The sequence below is a fragment of the Jaculus jaculus genome, chromosome 1 (genome assembly GCF_020740685.1).
Source record: "Jaculus jaculus isolate mJacJac1 chromosome 1, mJacJac1.mat.Y.cur, whole genome shotgun sequence".
Classification (NCBI taxonomy): domain Eukaryota; kingdom Metazoa; phylum Chordata; class Mammalia; order Rodentia; family Dipodidae; genus Jaculus; species Jaculus jaculus.
Window position 1 is genome coordinate 306,768,825 of NC_059102.1, and position 21,133 is coordinate 306,789,957.

Consider the following 21,133-nt stretch of genomic DNA (forward strand, 5'->3'; position numbering starts at 1 on the left):
GGGCCGCCGGGGAGCCGGGCGAGCGGCGTCACAGCGCCCGAGTCGGTGCTCGTCCGCCCGGCCGCCCGAGCCCCGGAGCCCGCCGCTGGGGACGCGGCCGGAGCCCGGGCCCCGAGGGCTGCTGCCTTCCGTGTGCGCGTAGGTCTGTGTTTCACATAGAGATGACACATTGAATTTCGGGATCGCGGTCGATTGCGGTTTCTGAGACTGGCGTGGATGTCTCGGCTGAAGTCAAGCTGAGTATTTTTGCTCCAGAGAGAGACTTCGTTCTGTGTTGCCTGTCAGCCAGCATTGCCGGGTTGAGCTCCCGAGGGAACCACGTCCACAGCCGAGCACATCCGAGCCGAGGGCCCCAAGTACTGCTAGCAGGGAGGACCCAGGTGCCAGTGATGGGACGCCGCGGACGCGGAGAGCCCACGGAGCCGCTCGTTAGTTTTGGAACTTTTAAGGGAGCTGGGCCCTTAATGATCTGGATAATTGCTGGAAAGGAGACTAAGAATATTTCTCCCAAAGGAGCTTGGTTTCTTTATTTCTTTTTAAGTGTAGGAGTTGCCCAGTGACCTAGACAAAGGTGTTTCCAGTCCACAGGTGGTCCTTCCAGAAAATTCACCTGCAGCCCAAGAAAGAAAAAGGATTGAGGAAGTAATTTTTTTAAAGGAAGACTGTAATCTATATCCAAGCCAGAGACTGGTAACATTTTATTATAGATCTTGAAGACGGCGTGCTCTGTAAAATATCTATTGCTTAGCACATTTTTATCTACTTTTATATGATTTTTCATTTCAAAGTTAACAAGTATTTCACATTTTCACCCTCCTAGAAACAGGAAAGAATATTTGAGAGTCCAAGTGTTGTTTATGGTTTGCCTTACATGTCAGTAACTTTATTTTAGTTTAGTTGCCACTTTTAAAGTATTTGTGCCTTGATAGAGTTGTGTGAAGACAGACATCCCTGGTTTAGGGCATTCTCGAATGGCATTCGTCAGCACCTCCTCCCCTAATGAAATTTGCTGTTTTGTCAGCATCACACGGATAGTATCAGGAGGCATCACTCAGCAATAACAATGCTTTAAAATCACTAAAAAGACATGCTTTATTTTCTGCCTTCTCCAGAAATTAAGTACTACTCCTTTTTAGTGATATTTTTAAAGTGATATTTCTAGGATCATAGAGAATACACTACTATGAAAAATTATCAATTTTAGTATATTCCTAAAATTTTGGCAATAAAGATAATTCTCTTCTTGACCTATTTATAATACTGCATCAAAGTATTATGAATGAGCATTATAAAGCCCACTCTTAAAAGGAGGTACTTTACTATTAGAAAACATAAATTAGCCAAGCATGGTGGAACACTCTTTTAACCCCAGCACTCAGGAGGCGGAGTTAGAAGGATCACTGTGAGTTTGAAGCCAACCTGAGACTACATAGTGAATTCTAGATCAGCTTGGGCTAGAGTGAGAACTTACCTCGAAAAAATAAAAAATAAAACAAGGAAAAAAAGTACATTAATATCCACTGTCCTTCCCTGTGCTGCCATTCTTATAGCAAGAGCATGTCCCCTGAATCTTGGTGGCTTTTAGGGACTAATATTGAAACTTAATAGTGTGAGTTTTCTTAATTGAAGTTCCTTATTCTCAGTTTTTCCTTTACTTGGTGTTAATTTTGAAAAGCTATACTTTGTGGCAAAGCAATCCAGTTTAGCTTCAGATAAACACTTCAAAATCATACTTCTGTAACTCATTCCTTGAGCTTGGTTTTTCAAGTGCAATTTAAAGAGAAGCTGCTTTTTTTCTGCTTATGAATAGGCAGTTTGGTTCAAAGGACATAGACCCACTTAAGCCACATCAGAGGAAAGGTAGATCACAAGAGTGTCAGTGAGGCAATGAAGCTAGCTGGCCATCCTGCAGGCTTGAGGTGGAGGGATAGTGTGTCCCTATAAACATGACTAAGCTTTTTTCCAGTGTGTGCTTTCCCACTGACTGCCTCAGTGTGTGCCAAGTTTGGTTTGCTTTAGCCCCAGCTCTGTCTCATGGCATTTTTACCTTCAGCTCTTCCACTAGAAATGGAGAAAAATCTTGCTTAGTTCAAATTCCTTCAGGAGAAATGAGTTGGCCAGTTTATCTCTTCAACCCATGAGTTCCTTTTGGCCTAAACTAAGTCTCTATATCCAAGAAAGGTGTGAGGGGTTGCAGATCCCAGAGCTTCTTCACACAGCATAAGGAAGTCACTTAATTACATCCCTGGATTATGGGAATTAACAGAGTAGCTTTTATTTGTAATGCCAGTAGAAAGGGTGATGTTTCCTAAAATTGAGATGGTTGGATTTTGTTTTTTTGTTTGTTTGTTTGGCTTTTCAAGGTAAGGTCTCACTCTGGCCCAGGCTGACCCGGAATTAACTATGTAGTCTCAGGGTGGCAATTCTCCTACCTCTGCCTCCTGAGTGCTGGGATTAAAGGCGTGCCCAATCCAGAACTGAAAACATTGTCACAAATTTTCTAGACATATATTTGGCTTATACAGGTTAATTTTTTTTCCAACCAACATTGAACAATATGGAAATTTCATCATAATAAATTCAGGTTCTCAGATTCTCATGACAAATGGCATGCTCCGACAGGCACAGAATTTTCAGGCCAGTTGGAGCTTTGTGATAGCTGCTCCTTCAGAAGAAAAGCCTTTCCCCCACAGACCATGCACACACTCCTTGCTGCTCTGTCCATCTAGCTGTGTGCTGATTCTCATAACCCTGTGAATATGTGTTCCTGCTGGAAAGAACGATGTGTTTATAGTGAGGAGTTGGCAAGAGCATGTATATGTATAAAATTATCTATAACCTCCTTCCCACATGCAGACCTTTACTACTTTGCCTTGTTTTTTCAAGCTTCTCTGTGTATATGCATGTGTGCTTATATAGAAGAAACTGAGCAAAAAACATGCAATTTATAAGCTTTGAAATTTGTAATTACCCATCACTATGATCATGATAAAAATACTGAATGCCTCTCAAAGTTCTCCTGTGCTTCTTTAGTCATTTTCACTTCCCTTGCTCCTCTAGCTGTGCCTTGTCTCTAGCACCTGTTGACTATGTTCTGTAGTATAATGATTCGCACAGTCTTCAATGTTATGTGTGTGTGTGTGCTGTAGTATGCGTGGTTACAGTTTTGTATGCAGCCTTGCGTTCTCACCCTTTTTTACTTAGCATAACTTTTGCAGTTCTGGGAACTAATGCTGGACAAATGTGCTACTGCTCAGCTCCATTCCCAGCCTTAGTTATCTGTACTCTTTCCCACGAGTCTGTTGGTGTTTCAGTCTTTTATGTAGTTTATGTGAGCTTTCACTTTGATAATTTTTTTTTGTAATCCTTGTGACAAGTGGTCTCCATTTTTTTAAAAAAAATAATTTTTAGGCATGTAGAAGTTTTATTGGTTTGGGGTATTTTCTTATATTAGTTTCTCATTGCTGTGACCAAATACCTGAAAAGAAGCAGCTAAAGGGAAGAGTTTATTTCAGCTTATGGTTCCAGAGAATTAGTTCATCATAGTGAGGAAGGCGTGACAACAGGAGCATAAGACCAGCTGGTCACAGTGCATCCAGTCAGGAAGCAGAGGGTCACCAGGAAGTTGGGCTCAGCTCTAAAACCTCATGGCCCTGTACCTACCTGATGGCTCACTTTCTCCAGCTAGACTTAACCTCCTTCACCTTCCTGAACAGCACCATCATCTGGGGACCAAGTGTTCAAACACATGAGCCCATAGGGACATTTCATATTTAAACCACAACAAATGTCAAAGTTTTACAGGATATATAGGAGATTAGGAAATATGAATCTATTTTTTATTACCTTTGTCAAACTGAAAGCTTGTATATGACACCTACATGTGAGTATTTGGTAACACACATTTGTTCTGGAATTGTTGTTAATTAACAAGCATTGCTGATAAATAACTTACTCATCATTGATCATTCTGTTGCATATTGTCTTATTTATAAGGATTGTAGAAATGAGTTAGGTTTTCATTGTTGTTCTGTTGCAGATAGAACAGTAATGTTGGAATGTGTTTTCTGTTTTCTCTCAGATCTCTTTGGTGTTGAGGAGGAGCTGCAGTACTTCCCTATAGCACAAGGGATGGGATCAGAGAACAGTGCTTTAAAAAGCTATACGCTGAAGGAACCCTCATTTACCTTACCCTCTGGCCTTGCTGTTTATCCTGCTACATTGCAAGATGGCAAATGCGCTTCAGTGTTCGTATATAAGAGAGAAAATGAAGACAAGGTTAATAAAGCCGCCAAGGTACCGTCATAGGTGATGATTTCTTAGCTTACTACTGTTTACTACCTTGTTTTCTGCTAGAAATGAAATTAATAAAGATCGAAAGGGACACAGCCATCAGCAGTAGCATTTTGTTACTAATTAGAGTGTTGATGTGCTTGGAAATGAAATATTTTAGCAATTTTCTAATTCATTTCCTGAGACACTGTAATGCTCTAAGATTTTGAACTATGTTGGGTAGGATGCCAAAGAAAGAATACTGGACTCTGGTTCTTGCTGAGCAACCTTAAAACAGGTCATTTTTTCCTCCTAAGAAAGCTAGCACCTAGCTATTGCTGCTTCTGGTATTTAAGGCTACCAGTGCATTGGTATGCTATCTGACACACTGTCAGGAACATTGACCTCTTAAGAATAAACGACTCTTGGGCTGGAGAGATGGCTTAGCGGTTAAGCGCTTGCCTGTGAAGCCTAAGGACCCCGGTTCGAGGCTCGGTTCCCCAGGTCCCACGTTAGCCAGATGCACAAGGGGGCGCACGCGTCTGGAGTTCGTTTGCAGAGGCTGGAGGCCCTGGTGCGCCCATTCCCTCTCTCTCCCTCTATCTGTCTTTCTCTCTGTGTCTGTCGCTCTCAAATAAATAAATAAATTAAAAAAAAAAAAAGAATAAACGACTCTTGGTCTATAGATATAGCTTAACGGAAGAGTTCTTGTTTAAACAAGCATATTTAAACATCTGCTGTCTATCCTTAGCTTGCATGCATGAGTGTATTGTTGTGCACTTACACACACATACACACGCACACACACGGAACAACCCCTCTTATGTGAAAGAAAATGAAGGCATTAGTTGGTATTTTTTGGATAGCTAGCTTTTTGGATATTTAGCCACTTAAGATATCTTCAGAAAGTTTCTTCTTTTAATTAAACAAGAACTCACTTTGGATCAAGACTTTTGTTGACCATATAAGATTGAAGAAAAAAAAAAAGCAGAAGCAAAAATATGGTTTGCCTGAATTAGGTGACCATTTATTACCTTCATCCTGTCAGCACTGGACTATTTTCTCTCTGACCCCTGAGTACTAGAAGGAGAATAGAAGAAGGTACATTTGCTCAAAGGAAAGTAATAACAGCTCTCAAACATAAAAGCTAAGTGAAGAACTTTTCTTGAACAAGCAACAGGGAGTTTATGTTTGGCTTGGCAGTTCTTTGAAGCAGCTCTTTTTCATTAGTGTGTGTATGCGTGCATGTGTGCACCCTGCTGCGGCACATACGGAGGTCAGAGGGCAACCTCAGGTTGTTGGTCTTCTCTGTCCACCTTGTTTGAGATAGGATCTCTCTCATTGATTTTGCCACAAGCCTGAAAGCTTTGGGATTCTCCTGATGTCCCCCTCCAGTGCTGGTGGTCTGTGCACCACTTTGTGCCAGGCTTGATGTGGGTGTGGGGGATCCAAACTCTGCCTGGCAGGCTTGTGCAGAAAGCACCTTTAGCCACCGAGCCATCTCCTCAGCCTGGAAATGATGGTAAAATGAAAAATATGAAAGAGGCTGTGTAATTGTACACAGAAACTAGAGTTCAAAGCATACTTATAAGAAATTCTCTCCAGTTACCCAGACTCATTTTATCACCTGTTAGTTTCATTTTGGACTCTTCTGGCTCTTTACTGTGTTTGATTTGCATGGGTGTGAATTGTTTTACATGCAGGCATTCAAGTTAATACCTTGTAGTTGCTAGCTAAATAACTTTTCTTCAACATTTTCCTGGTTTTTTTTTGTTGTTGTTGTTTGTTTAATAACCATAAGGGGTGTCAATAATTCCCCTGTTTTCTTTTTGTTTTGTTTTTGAGGCAATCTCCCAATGTAATAGCCCTGGTTGGCCTGGAACTCACTATGTAAACTAGGTTGGCCTCAAACTTGCAATTACCCTACTACTTCTGGCTCCTGGAAAGTGTTATTTTCAGGTCTAGAGTCTGACAGTTAAGGTCATTGAATGGGCATAAATAAGAATGAATAGTACGGATATTTACTATATAAATATTGTTTATATTTGTTTGTAAAGGCTGTTATTCAGATTTCTTTTTCAGAGTCCTAAGAGCTGGTGTAGTGTATAGGGTGTGATAGGTATTCAGTAACTCTGGGGTACATGCTTTCAAGGCACTCAATCAACAAGTCACTCTTTACCAGAATAGCTATTTATTTGTTCATGTTTATTGAGAAAATGTCCTTGTTGCCTTTACCACATGTACCTCATTGCCTTTCCAGTTGTTTGAGGTAGCAGAAATTTGAATCTAATTTTTCACTGCTAGAATTCTCTGTGACTGCATGCATTGTGTGTACAACGCTAAAATACCAAAGGGGATGACAGATGGGATTCTTGCTCAGCTAAGCTGCTTCACAACCAAGGTCTGCTGTGGATGTGTCACATACAGGAAGCATCCCCAGCCAGGAAATTCATTCCCCATATATACACCTTCAACTTCTGACTTCTCTCCATAATCTGCACACTTTTGAGATTAACTGGTAGTTGTTTCTGGCAATTTGTTCAGGATTTGGGGCAGTAACCATTGTGTGATGTGGGAATTTAGGGTCTTAGATGGCTGTAAGCAAATATGAAATCTCTGTGGAATTCCTTAAATGTTGGTAAGTTACGGATTCATTTATGCTTACTTGAAATTTGGGGAAAGATAGAAAGGATAAAAAGACCTTGAATGAAAGTATATATATTTTTACTTTGATTTCAGTATGAAACTAGAATTATTCCAGTTTTGCGGCATTAACTTCATCAGCTCTTCCATTTGTATTTTAAAGCACTTAAAGACACTTCGTCACCCCTGCTTGCTAAGATTTTTATCTTGCACTGTGGAAACAGATGGCATTCATCTTGTCACTGAGAGAGTACAGCCTTTGGAAGTGGCCTTGAAAACACTGTCTCCTGCAGAGGTCTGTGCTGGAATATATGATATACTGCTGGCTCTTATCTTCCTGCATGACAGAGTAAGTGGCCTGCATCGTCAGCCTCACGGGTGTTGGTGTATACTTGGGGGATGGTGTGGATGGTAGGACTCATAAATTATGGGAGATAGAGAAATTGGGAAAAAATCAAAAGGGACAAGAGACTTTAAAGATGGTTTGTAGAATTGGCAACTAGTTCCTTGTATCCGAGAAATTATTTCTGGAATTTTATTTCAGTTTGCTATAGTCTACCCAAACTAGAGTTTTGGGTAAATCTTTACCTAAGAAGAGTTACAACTGCTATTTGTTAAGACAAAGGTTTAAGTAGTGTTTCTGTAGAACAAAGTTCTTACTTCATTTTAGGAGTTTTGCTCTGTTTTTGATTTTGTAGAAATAAAGGATCTTTTCTTGGAAGCAGTGTTCATACATACACCTACCCATGAGCATGGGCGAATCAAATTCAGAGGCCCCAAAACACTGGGGCAGCCATAGGCTTGGCTGTCTGCTGACACTTGTTGGCGTTGCACTGTGGTAGTCTCTATGTTTCTTCTCATCTATCTCTTGGTTGTATAATTGAGATACTATTTCTTAGTGGCGTTTGCATTCTGAAACAGTAAGGTGTTTGGCAGTCCTCAGAGATTAAAAATAGTTACATGTTAGAAACACCTGGATCTGACTTGTCTTAATGTATATTTTTTAAAAATTCTTTATTACTGGGAGGCAGACTATTCAGATATTATTTGTGAGTTATAAAAATGAAGCTTTAAAAATGTTGATAAATTAGTATTATAATTATTAATGCTTGGGCTGGAGAGATGGCTTAGCAGTTAACTTGCTAGCTTGCAAAGCTTAATGGCTTGGGATGGATTCCCTAGTACCCACATAAAGCCAGATGCACAAAATGGCACATGCATCTGGAGTTCATTTGCACTGGCAAGAGGCCCTGGCACACCCATTCTCGCCCTCTCTCTATGTCTCTCTGTGCTTGTAAATAATAAATATAAATATAAAATGATTATTAATGCTTAATTGGACATGAGAAATTGAAAAAGGTTGAATAATATGAGTTAAGTTTCTCCCATCCTTGAATCATATTCTCTCCAGAGGCAACTATGATGGTCAGGTATAAATTCAGAGTTCTAGCTGAAATTGAACAAAGTATTTGCATGCTTACTCTCTTCTTTTTCCCCAAATGAAGCATGCCAAGCATACAATTCTAAACATCTCTTAAATATATATGAGTGTTCTGTATAGGAATTTGTACACGTGATCATTTAGGTGGGATATTTAGTATTTGGAACTATATCTGATTTGGGAAGAAGCTTAAATATACAACCCCTATTCTCATTTTCATCCTTCTACTTATTTATGACTACTGTTTTTATAGTTTTATAATTGACTCTTCTGTGGTCTGTGGGATATTTCTGGTGGTCCTTATCATTCCATTTTCCTCTCCTTCAGGCAGAATTTTTTTAATGCCTGCAGACAAGATTTCAGGTGACGTGGATCTGGGTTCGTGATAGAATGTAGGTGAGAAAGAATTTAGAGGAGAAAATTAACAAAATAACCTGTGGGAGAAAAGATAAATTTTCCTTAAAGGCATTGAAAGTAATACTAGAGGCTATGAAGACCTAACGTCATGTTTAAGGGCACATGCATCTTCTGATTGTCTGTTGGGAGTGACTATTTGTGCAGTGGCTTTAATGTCTAGTCACCTGCCTCACCAGGCAGGGGAGATAACAAGCTTTTCTATCACAGTTTCTTTTTTCCCAACCTCATTCCTTTTGTGGTTCCTTAAAGGATAGTTTCATTTATTATGCCATAGGTGGGAAGGCTTGTTATGGTCATTTCTGGTGATTAGTATTTAGTTTTTTAAAGCCTTTAAATATTGGAATGGCAATGTTTTTTACCCTCTAGGGTCAACTAACACATAATAATGTCTGCTTATCGGCTGTGTTTGTGAGTGAAGACGGGCACTGGAAGCTAGGAGGCATGGAAACTGTTTGCAAAGTTCCTCAGGCCACACCAGAGGTAAGCCAGGCCACAGGCCACCCTCCCTTCCTAAAGGTCATATGTCATGTGGTTCTTGCCTAGGCACTTTCCTGCAGGGGTAGCTTGACATTGGATTTGGACACTTGGACTTTTAGCACCCATGTTCAGAAAATCAGATTTTTATCCCTCAAAGAAGCACTGGGAATCATGTGGTCTCCTCTTATTTTATAGATGAGACTGAGAATGAGAGGTTTATTTAAACATTTGAACAAGTATTCCTTATTTTTTTAAAAAAGTACCTTGCGTTTTGCTTAATACTGAAATTACCTTCATGAGTCTCTTTTCTGTTCTGACAATTGAGCTTAATTTTGTATCTCCTGGAATGATGCCTAGTTCATACAAGATATTCAAGAAATATTTGTTGCCCAATGTTAATACACTATATTGTATGGCAGGACCTGTGTATCATTTCCTCCTAGGGAGGCTATTTTTTTTCTGCCTCTGTTATTGTCAGTTATTCATTTACCTCTTAGGTAGACAACCTGTTCTGTATTTTGTTTCTTTCCAACCTTTGTTATGTTATTGCTGGACTTTTTCTGAAAAGTGAAAACCACTTCCTTCCTCTGGTCTCTGTGGAGGTATGGCTCACTCTGATATACTGGCGGAATCTCGCTGCCTATGTTCTCATGTGGGCTGCTTCTACACCTCACCTCACCTCACCTCACATCACTGTTGTCTAATGAACCCACCATGGGCTGGTCCTCAGCATAGAGCTACTGTTTCCACAGATGATTCTTGCATTATCTTTGTACCTTCTCTGAATTCCTTCATGTTTAATTAGTATAACAGCATGGAGTCCTTTCTGAGATGTATTCCACAGAAATAAGTTTTTTTTTGTTGTTGTTGTTGTTGTTTTTTTTGGGGGGGGGTTCTTTTGGTGTTTTTTTTTTTTTTGCCATTGCATATAAAGCAATCATAGTGTCTTGTCCACTCTACCTTCACTCCACTTACCATCATGGTTCACATAGAACCACTTTGTTTTCACATCTGTACTTCTCCTTCGCTCTCCTCTGTCATTGATGCCATTCTGTTGCTAGAATGCCCTCTTCTTTCCTTCTGGCACCACACTAGAAAATGTAAACTCATCTAACATCAAGCCTAATTCCCCTCTCATTCCTTCCCTTAAGTATGTTCCTGTCCAACAAAATTAACATTCCTGGACTTCTGTGGCACTCGGCACATTTATTGGAATTCTTGGCTTACCTCTAGGTTATAAGAACCTGGTGTGAGCACAAAATCTATTGCTTTCACTTTGTAATCCTGGTTCCCTAAATAGTGTTAGTACATGTAGACTCTCCAGAAGTAATCTTTGACTAAGTAAATGGAATTAACTTATTCTGTGGATGTTCATGTTGTCTTTAAGCTCTCAAGGTATTCAGTTTTATATTTCATCTGACAGCAAGACATATTTCACATGACAGCAAGATTTTGATATTTCTTGTGACTTGATTCATTGAGAAGATAGTGACAGATTTTGGTTCTGTGCTGAAAAGACTTTTATTCATTCATTCATTTAGTTTTTTGTTTTGGACATAGTACCATTATGTTGTTGGGACTGGTCTTGAACTTGTGGAATAAGATAGTCCTCCTGCCCCAGCTTTCTTAGTAGTGGACAATATAGGCATGTGTCATAATATATGGGCGCAAAAGTCTTTTGTTAATATTTATGTAGGAAAAGAAAAATTGCTAATTTCCATTTATGGAATTCAGACCACAGATACCACTGAATAACAGAGCATGTCTCTTAAACCAGCTGAAAGGGAGAGGAAAGAAAATCAATGTGTTTTTTCTAAACCTTTTAATTATGTTTACAGTTTTTTTTTTTTTACTAGGATGATTAAATTATTCTATTTAATGTGTGGCATTGCATTAAAAGTTTCATTGGCCATCTCTATCTATTGATGTTTTAGCTTGGTGTAAGATTGATTCACCAAATCTGCATGTGAATTATATTCCGTAATTTATTTCTCTGTCTAGTTTCTGAGGAGTATTCACTCAGTGAGAGACCCAGCATCTATCCCTCCTGAAGAAATGGTAAGATCATATGCTTTAGACATAGTGAAGACTCCTTTGTACAATTTTGAGTACAAAACATTAAACAAACAAAAAGTTTCCTCTGCCTATTCTTTTCTTTATTCAATATAAGGTGCTTTATAATTCCTCTGGCTGTCAAAATTTCTTAATTTTACTGCCACAGCCAGGAAGCCAGCTTTTGTATTTTGGTTCTATATATTCCTATTTTGTATAGAGATAGAGATACCAGTGTGAACAGGGTATCCTATTCATTTCATGGGAAATCACTGTACTTTACTGGGAAGTCATAATTATTAGGGGAGCAATGACCTGAAATTTTCTTCTGTATTGTGCCAGCCACTGTACCTGCTTACCTGGCCATTAGTCAGGATTTTATGATGCATATGAGTCTGATTACTAATGTTGTAGTGCTGGTAAAAAAAGATTCAATTTACTAAGAAATTCAAAAGCAGACACCCTTGTAAGTTTATTTAATAAGTAATATTTTTAAAATAATATTTTACTTATTTATTTATTAGAGAAAAAGGCAGATAGAGAGAATGGGCATGCCAGGGCCTCCAGCCACTGCAAACTCCAGATGCATGTGCCACCTTGTGCATTTGGCTTACATGGGTACTGGGAAATCGAACCGTTTCTCAGGCAAGTGCCTTAAGCACTAAGCCATATCTTCAGCCCCAAGTTTTTTTTTTAACAACAATAGTCACTAATCCCTGAAGATGACATGAATGTGCTTTACAGGAAATGTAAGCCCTAAAATTTGAAATGTCAGGTTTGAACAAATCTGTAATATGTATAAAGGCTAAGGATTTTTCAAACTGATTTATGGATTTTAAGACAGTTCAGAGGTCTTGACCAACATTTTGAAAAATTTGAAATACAGACCAAAAAATACATTGGGCTCATTAGATCATCAAGCCAACTGTTAAGATGAAACTTTAGTTTTTGTTGTGTATTTATACATATGTGTGTATACTGGATTGTGGTGTAATCATTTTTAGTCTGAGTTGCAGTGAAAAATATTTTTGAAAGCCAGAGATGTGTGTATTCTGACCTTTTTTTCTTTTGCCCATATTTGGTATTTTTAAATGTTTGATAAGTTCCATCAACTAAGGGTTGTATTTGATGTTTATTTTTGAAAGAGATCTATAATTTTAGTTTACTTATAATGTACATACTGTGTACAATGTACTGATATTTCTTAATGCCTGTAGTATGTGGTACTGTGAAGTTAGAGTATAATAAAATGCACATATGGGAGAAAGGCCTCAGAGATTAGAGACAGCTTATAAGACAAAGCCTCTAGTTCTAATAGTCTTTACTGCATTTAGTCTCCAGAATTTGCAACTCTTCCAGAGTCCCATGGACATGCCCGGGATGCATATTCATTTGGAACACTGGTGGCAAGCTTGCTCACGGTCTTAAATGAGAAGGGTGAGTTGGAGTAACACTGCTGCATCCACAGACTTAAGTAGGAAAGACATCCACGCCTGCACTATGTGGCATTCAAGGACCGCATCTTGAGTGTAGTAAGGAGCTGCTGCTTCCCACGTAATTTATATAGGCTGCCATTAACGGCACTATGGGAGAGGCTTTGGGCTCCATTAATTTGATAATGGATACTTTGAACTGTGGTGACTGTCACTTTATATGATTGATTTTCTTCTTAATTGATTCTTCTTAATTGGTATGTAAGTCTGTTCGTTATTGAGCTATTCAGTACTAAATAAATGTCATCAATGATTGAGATGAAATAGCCTAAATAAGAAAGGAAGACCCAAATTTCTCTGTTAAATTAATCTCAAAATTAGGCTTAAAATTTCTTAATCCTTCCAAAGTAATTTTGGTTTACTTTCCCCTCTCCCCCACTGTGATGTACTTAGTATTTTTTTAAATTTTTATTAGCACTTTCCATGATTATAAAAAAAAATCCCACGGAAATTCCCTCCCTCCCCCACCAACATTTTCCCCTTTGAAAAATATTTTTTCTTTCATTGCCTCTTAAAGACATTGTTTTCTACTGTCTTCTGTATATTCTAATTGCATGCTTGGTAGCCTGTGTCACTCCAATTTGGTGACCCTAGGACTTTTATTCTCCACTTATTAAAAACACTGAAGTGTTTTTCACATTATTGACCTGTTGCATTGCTGAAGCTTTCTGCAGTTCTAGTGTAGTTTCTTCTACCTATGTTCTGATGTTACCAAGTACCTTTTGACTGTCAGCTTAAATTGCCCCACCTTAACTACTTAAGAACTAAACCATCAGGTGGCTATCTTTGTATTGTGGTTGCTAGGCTGGTGAATATATACTGTCCTTGGAAGGATTGAAAATCCAGTCATTCAGATAAACTGGGTTGAGAAAGGCCTGCTTCAGAAAGACCTTCAAACTTGCCACCTATTGATCTATTGATTGGATCTGAGATGGGGTAACACTCAGGAAATGAGGGCATAGAAGATGGGGCACTTGGGGTAGGGTTGGTTGCACTGGCATGGCAACTTGGTACACCTGCAAAGGAATTTGGCTTAACACAAGCAGGAAACCCTTTAGAAACAGCCAGGGCTTTGTTTCTTTGGGCTTTTACAGGTTGGTTTTTGCTCTCGTCAGTCTCCAGCTAGAGAGGTCCCGAAAAGAGGGAGAAGGCATTGGAAACTAACTGTCGCTCTGGATTTCAGTTTCAGCGGATGTTCTCTCCAGCTTTCAACAGACCTTGCACTCAGCTTTGCTGAATCCCATTCCAAAATGCCGGCCAGCGCTCAGCACCTTATTGTCCCACGATTTCTTCAGGTGAGGGCAACTTGTGTGATATTCTGGCTGTCTCCCACTGGTATCTGCTCTCTTGGATATTGTATATTATGTGTGTGTATGGAGGGGACCAAGTGATAGCCTCTCTATTGTTAATTATTAAGAGAAATTGAATTGTGTGTAGTTGAAAATAGAGAAATCAGGGCTAGAGAGATGGCTTAGTGGTTAAGTCATTTGCCTGCAAAGCCAAAGGATCCTGGTTCAATTCTCCAGGACCCATGTAAGCCAGATGCACAAGGGGGCGCATGCATCTGGAGTTCGTTTGCAGTGGCTGGAGGCCATGGCATGCCCATTCTCTGTCTCTCTGTTTATTTCTCTCAAATGAATAAATAAAATATATCAAAAAAGAAAGAGAGGAATCAGGTTGTCACTTAGGTTCCTATGGCAGAAAATTTTAGAAGTTCTGTTGTCATCAAGACTTGGAGGCAGAAATTATATCAACATTCACTGAGGCTTCTAATTGTAATGAGGACCCTCTCAGTCTAGTAGTTTTCAGTTCTGAGTTAATTAAAAAAGTACATCAACATGGTCTTTCCTTTCTGCTGCCAGTGTTCCATTGATATGAATTGTTGTTTTGAATTTTTTGGATTTTTCTTGTTGGGGGAGAAGCAAGCTTATTTTTATTCAGGTGGAAGGCTTTTTTTCTGTTTGTTTAGTGATAATGTGATTGAAAAGCAAAGAAAGTAGTTTAGAGGGAGGGTACAATGTAAGTACTTTCCTGGATTAAGAGATGTTTTTGAACCTCTCTTCAAGGTTAGTTTTAATTGTGTACCCTAAATTTTTTTTTAAATATTTTTTGTTCATTTTTTATTTATTTATTTGAGAGCGACAGACACAGAGAGAAAGACAGATGGAGGGAGAGAGAGAGAATGGGCGCGCCAGGGCTTCCAGCCACTGCAAACGAACTCCAGACGCGTGCGCCCCCTTGTGCATCTGGCTAACGTGGGACCTGGAGAATTCAGCCTTGAACCAGAGTCCTTAGGTTTCACAGGCAAGCGCTTAACCACTAAGCTATCTCTCCAGCCCAACCCTAAATTTTTATACTCATAACACAGAACCACAAAGGTTAAGATTCATGCTTGTGACTTTAATAAGAAAGGCTAAGCTGATAATTGTTTATTAAATGTAATATACTTATGTGTTCACAACTAGAGCCTGGAAGAAACCAGGTGAGGGTGAAGCTAATATCCCAAAGAGTTCTCCCTAGAATGATATTGTATGGGTGGTATTTTATTAAATAAATAGTATTTATAGTTCTTGGGGGGTTGTATTTGTCCTTTATGTTTCAGAGAAAATATTTTGAGCTTTTCCTAGTACAAGAGAGTTTTTTCCTCCAAGCTTATGTTTTAAATTGATGCAATCAAATTATATGTGTTTACTTTTATAAGTGTTTTTTTTTTAATTTTTATTAGCATTTTCCATGATTATAAAAAAAATCCCGTGTTAATTCACTCCCCCCCCCCACACACTTTCTCCTTTGATTATAAGTGTTTTAATCATGGTACTTCCATATTCCTATTTGATTCTTTGAAATATTTATTCCCTTGACATAAAGTCTCTACAAAGGTAATTCTTTTCAGTAAATAAATTATCACTGTCTACTACAAGTTTTTTTTGTTGTTTGTTTGTTTGTTTGTATTTTTGTTTTTCAATGTAAAGTGTCACTCTAGTCCAGGCTTACCTGGAATTCACTATGTAATCTCAGGCTGTCCTTGAACTTGATTTGATCCTCCTACCTCTGCCTCCTAAGTGCTGGGATTAAAGGCATGTGCTACCATGCCTGCCAAGTTTTTTGTTTTTAACTAATAATTTTATGTTAAATATAGAGAACACAAACCCCAACTCCTAAAAATCCCATTGTGATATGTGAGGATAAGACCCAGCAAGAGCCTATAGGAGGAAGCAAGGCCAGTTGAACCAGCTTGAGTATATTTAGGTTTGGGTTCTTATACATTCTCTCTGCTACAGAAGACAAGAGAAATAACTGCTGATCCTTGGACAACACGGGTTTAAACTGTATTGGTCCACTTACATATGGATCTTAAGATTTCTTTGAAGATTTTGAAAAATTGAAAGAACCTTTGAGACAAACTTTATAGCCTGGAAGTATAAAAGAAAGAAAAAGATGGAGGCTGGGAGATGGCTCAGTGGTTAAAGGCTCTTGCTCTGCAAGCCTACTGACTAGAGTTCAGATCCCCAGCACCCACATAAAAAGTCAGACAATTCATGGCAGACACAGGAGACTCCCAAATCTCACAGGCCAGTTAGTCTGGCCCTCCTAGCAGCAAACAACAAGAGAGGCCCTGTCTTGAACAAGGGGGAAGGAGAGGAGCAGCACTCTGAGGTTGCCCTCAGATTTCCACTTGTGTGCTATGGCATACACATACGCATGCGCACGTGCACACACAGAGATGATGATGATGATAATGATGAAAGAAAAAGATGTCTGATAAAGGCATAAAATAAGGATTGGAGAGATGGCTCAGTGGTTAAAGGTGCTTGCTTACAAAGCCTACAGTTTCCCAGGACACATATAAAGCTGGATCCAAATTGGTGCATGCATCTGTGATCCCAGTGGGCTGTGACTGAGTGATGGAGCCAGGAGAATGTGAAGTGTACAGGCTAGCTAGTCTGATGTTCATTTGTAGTGTGGCAGTTTTGTAGTCTGGCAATGTGTTTGCAGCAGCAAAAGACTGTCTAAAAGCACAACAGAGACCTTAAGGTTTTCCTCTGACCACACATGCCACAGTACATGCATCTGCAAGGACATATAAACATTGAAAGAAAATGCATAAAGTACATGTAGTCTGTCACTTACTACCATGAGGTGTAAATGACTTGTATATTGTAATTAGTCAATACATAATAACACTCTTATAGATAATATACAATGTCTGTTGCAGCTAAAAATGGAAATAATCTGAATAATAATTGCAAAACGTAATTGAACATCAGACTCTACTATTGTAATAATTTTATAGCTAACTCTGCTTGCTGTTAAGGTGAGCTAAAGTATGGTATCTCCTGAAGATGCTACATGACACTAATTGTCTCCATTTGAACAGTTGATAGCTTAAGCAATAAAAAGTGATCTCTTGGTGTTCTTGTATATTTTTCACTGTTTAATAAATGAACATGGAAAATAATATGTTAATAAGCTACTTTCTGTAAGGCTACTGGCCGACATGTGGCTATTAGTAGTTATGGGGAAGATGTGTCAAAAGTTACATGTAGGCTTTTGTGCAGAGGAGATGAGTGGAAGTCATTGCCCCTAGCCATGGCTTGTTCAAGGGTCACCTGTAGGTGTCACCTTGGAGATTCACGAAGTAGCCATGTATCGTCTGCTGAGCTTGTGGGTTAAGTGCCAGGGCTCAGAACCCCCGAAGGCAGGATGTAAGCAATGCTCTTTGGACCTGACCACTCTGTAGCCTTTGGGACTGTCTGGCAGCCCCTTGGGAAACTGACCTTGCCTGTGTGAAAGAATGACTATCTTAAAGCAGGAAAAAAAAATGAGAAAATACCTGTGACTTCTACAGGAAATCTACTTTGCCCAGTTCTCTTTAGCAAAGGAGACTTAGGATTTATTTTCTAATACTTATGTCATTTTCTCCCAGGATGATTCATTTAACAGTGTCTTGTTACAATGAAAAGTTTGGAGGCGTGTAATGACAATTGAAATAACAGTCTGCTAGCACATATTCAAGCTTATTCCTCTTCACAGAGCTTGAGGTTCACTGGATGTGTTACATAGTGCTGTTTTCTCATAAGCTGCTTGAAATCTTTCAAATGACAGAGAAAGCATCTCTCTTGAAGTGCCATCTTTGGCTATGGCTTCAGTATGTAACTTCTCTAATCTATAGTCCTGCTTTCTTCTTTTTTTGCATTTAGAAATGATTTTCTAGAAGTTGTGAATTTCTTAAAAAGCTTGACATTAAAGAGTGAAGAGGAAAAAACTGAATTCTTCAAGTAAGTTCATAAAGTTAAGACCTTACATTCACTAATTTGAATTAAGTCCATGTAACCATGTCAGGTAATATAAAAATGAGTCAGGCATTAGACTTCACAGTGATTATTGAACTTTCCTCCATGTCACTTTTCTCCTATGCCCTGGAATAGACTGTTCTGGTAAAGGAGACATACCCAGACTGATAATGCTTAACCAGAGGGCTGAGGGTAGTAAGTGTGCTTCTCTTGGATCCTAAGGACACAGGATAGGAGGAAGTAGTTTGAGAAAAGGTTTTCTAAACAGAGAAGTAGCATGAATAGATGAAACAACATAAGACATTCTGTGACTTGTGTGGTGAACAGCAAACATTTGGGTCCTCCTGGAGGGCAGATTCAAAACAGAGACAGGTAAGAAATAGTCTTGCATGTGGCAATGAGGAGTGTTGACACTTCGTAAATAGGCAAATAGTGGACCATTGTCTTGAACACACTAAGGGAGTGTAATAGGCTATGAGCTGGGTAGATATCTCCCTTTGGATCACTATGCTGGTTTTCTATGATAGTTTTCTATGCTGGGCAGACTTCAGTCACAGAAAGCTTGGATTGGTTAGTATAGTATGAGAGTCTAACAGATAAGAGGCAGTGCTGAAGGAAACACTGAGAGAAGGATTTAATTATTCTTTTGTTTATTTTTATTTATTTGAGAGCAACAGAGAAAGACAGAGACAGAGAGAGGATGGGCACACCAGGGCCTCCAGCCACTGCAAACAAACTCCAGATACATGTGCCCCCTTCCACATCTGGCTTACGTGGGTCCTGAGGAATCAAGCCTTGAACTGGGGTCCTTAGGCTTCATAGGCAAGCGTTTAACCACTAAGCCATCTCACCAGCCCCAAGAGGAAGATTTAAAAGATAAAGTTGGCAAGTCTTAGTGATTATCACCAAATGATATGAGAGTCCTAAAGGGGGGAGAACTGAATATGTAAAAAAAATGATGGTTTCATTGTTTCAGTTTGTTGTTTTGATGTATCTATGGGCCTTTATAAATAGAAATCAAGATCAGACAAGTCTGACGCTCAGAAGTGTTAAGCTGATATCTTAGCAGTGATTTTCAAGGTGTCCTCAGCCTGGTTGGTGATACTTTGCTACTTTGTTGGCACAGAGGGGACAATGAGCTAGATAGTAGCCTTGTGAGTAAACAGCCTGAGAGAATAGTTGGTGAGTGAGACAAAGCAGTAGTGAGATAAGATGCAGAGAGCCCAGAAGGCTGCATATTCCCAGAGTAGAGATGTCAAAAAGAATACAGGCTCATCATTGCCTGGTGATATGCCCACGGGTTACCTTACCTCACCAGCAAAAGCTGATTCAGCAGGGTGAGACTAGATCATGGGTTCAGAAGTGGATGCAATGTGAGGATGTAGGTGTTGGTCAAGCTCATCTTGAAAAACTTAGAACATCGTATTACTAAAGAAGGAAGTGGAGTTGAGGAAGGACTTTTTTCAGTTTTGTTTTGTTGAGCCATGGTCTTACTATGTAGCCTAGGTTGCACTTTAACTTGTGGAAAGCTTCAGGCCTCAGTCTCCTGAGAGATGGGATTACAGGTAGGTCCCATCAGGCTTGGTTAAAGATGAAAAAGAAGTGAGCATGTTTCTAGGCTGATGGAACAGAGCAGGTACAGGAGTGGAGGGAGCTGTGGACCTGCAGCCTGATTAGAAGGACATTGTTAGACTGGAAGGGAAGTGGGTTGTGCAGGTAAGGCGGAGTGTCCAAAATCATGGGTAATTGGGAAGGAGAGGGGAAATGAATAGGGAAACAGACCTTAGAAAAATGTAAGGTATTACGGATGATCATACATGGTGTTGCCTGCTCTTAAGAGGTAGGAAGCAAGGTTATCTATATAGTGGAGTGTCATATTCATATCTAATATCTGTATTTCTTAGCAGAAAGCTTTTATGTAGTTCTCATGAGGTTAATAGCACAAACGTATTGTTTACTTTGGAAAATTTAGGTAATTTACTACTTCATGTCTCTTAAATTTGAGATGGTACTGTGCCTTTATTTAATAAGCCTCTGTCTCATTAGGTGATTAAAGAGGACATTTTTGCTGTTAAGATGAGGAATTTGTTGAAAACAGCCTTGGTGTGCTGGCTAGTTGGTCTTGCCTTGCAGTGTCTGTATTTACTTGAATACTTGGGACCAACCTGTTCATCTTCTCTGCATATTAGAGTGTATCACTTTGGTAGAAGTAGGAGAAAGTGACTAATACCTGTAAGATTGATATCATGTCACAACCAGTGTCTCAACTGTCCTCTTCTTGTCCTCAGATTTCTGTTGGACAGGGTCAGCTGCTTATCAGAGGAATTAATAGCTTCAAGACTGGTGCCTCTTCTGCTTAATCAGCTGGTGTTTGCAGAGCCAGTAGCTGTTAAGAGTTTTCTTCCTTATCTACTAGGTCCCAAAAAAGGTTAGTTATTTTTCCCCTCATATTGTTTATTATTAGTGATTAAGGAGAATAGTGATTATTACTCCATTTTTAATATTACTGTAATATAAAGTAAGTGTGTATTTCTGAAAGCAAAGAACAGTTATTAATCCTTAATACAACAGCATATCTCACACTTGGGTACCATCTTCCTGGAGGGTGATGGTAACTGGCATAAGTAGACACACACACATGAATAGAATGTGAAGCAATGTGAAATTTTAAGGTAAAGCATACATCTTCAGAGAGCTTCACTTTTTTAAAACTTTTGACAGCATATAAAAATACATACATAAAGACATATCATGATCATAGTCCCTAACCACCATCTTCCCTTTACCCATTCCTGAGTCCCCTTCCCCTGAATCCCTTCTTTCCACACCTAGTAACTATCCTTTCTGTGAATCTGGGCCTATGTGTTCTGACAATCAAAAGTAATCAAGTTTCTGTTTTCAGCAAAGACTAAAAATCACCAAGATTGTTTTATTTCGTCAGGTTGTAATGTTTTTCCATGAATGTGAAATGAAAGTTTACTTTGCAACTTTATAACTTACAACTCTATATCTGCTAACACATTAGGTTAGATAGTGCATCATTC

The 21,133-nt window shown here is 39.2% G+C and overlaps 1 protein-coding gene across 5 annotated transcripts in view; it reads left to right on the forward strand.

Moving 5' to 3' along the window:
- Window positions 1-21,133, forward strand: part of Scyl3 (SCY1 like pseudokinase 3) — a 29,849-nt gene that overhangs the window by 401 nt on the left and 8,315 nt on the right. For 4 of the 5 annotated variants that reach the window (XM_045142228.1, XM_045142227.1, XM_012948861.2 and 1 more), the window contains exons 2-9: window positions 4,082-4,296; window positions 7,079-7,264; window positions 9,140-9,253; window positions 11,252-11,308; window positions 12,637-12,739; window positions 13,979-14,090; window positions 17,997-18,074; window positions 20,378-20,517. In XM_045142228.1, the coding sequence (XP_044998163.1) occupies window positions 4,132-4,296; window positions 7,079-7,264; window positions 9,140-9,253; window positions 11,252-11,308; window positions 12,637-12,739; window positions 13,979-14,090; window positions 17,997-18,074; window positions 20,378-20,517 (955 nt within the window). In that variant the 5' untranslated portion in view covers window positions 4,082-4,131. Of the gene's footprint in view, window positions 1-4,081; window positions 4,297-7,078; window positions 7,265-8,683; window positions 8,749-9,139; window positions 9,254-11,251; window positions 11,309-12,636; window positions 12,740-13,978; window positions 14,091-17,996; window positions 18,075-20,377; window positions 20,518-21,133 lie in introns of those variants that run through there. The other variant, XM_045142229.1, reaches the window with a different exon arrangement.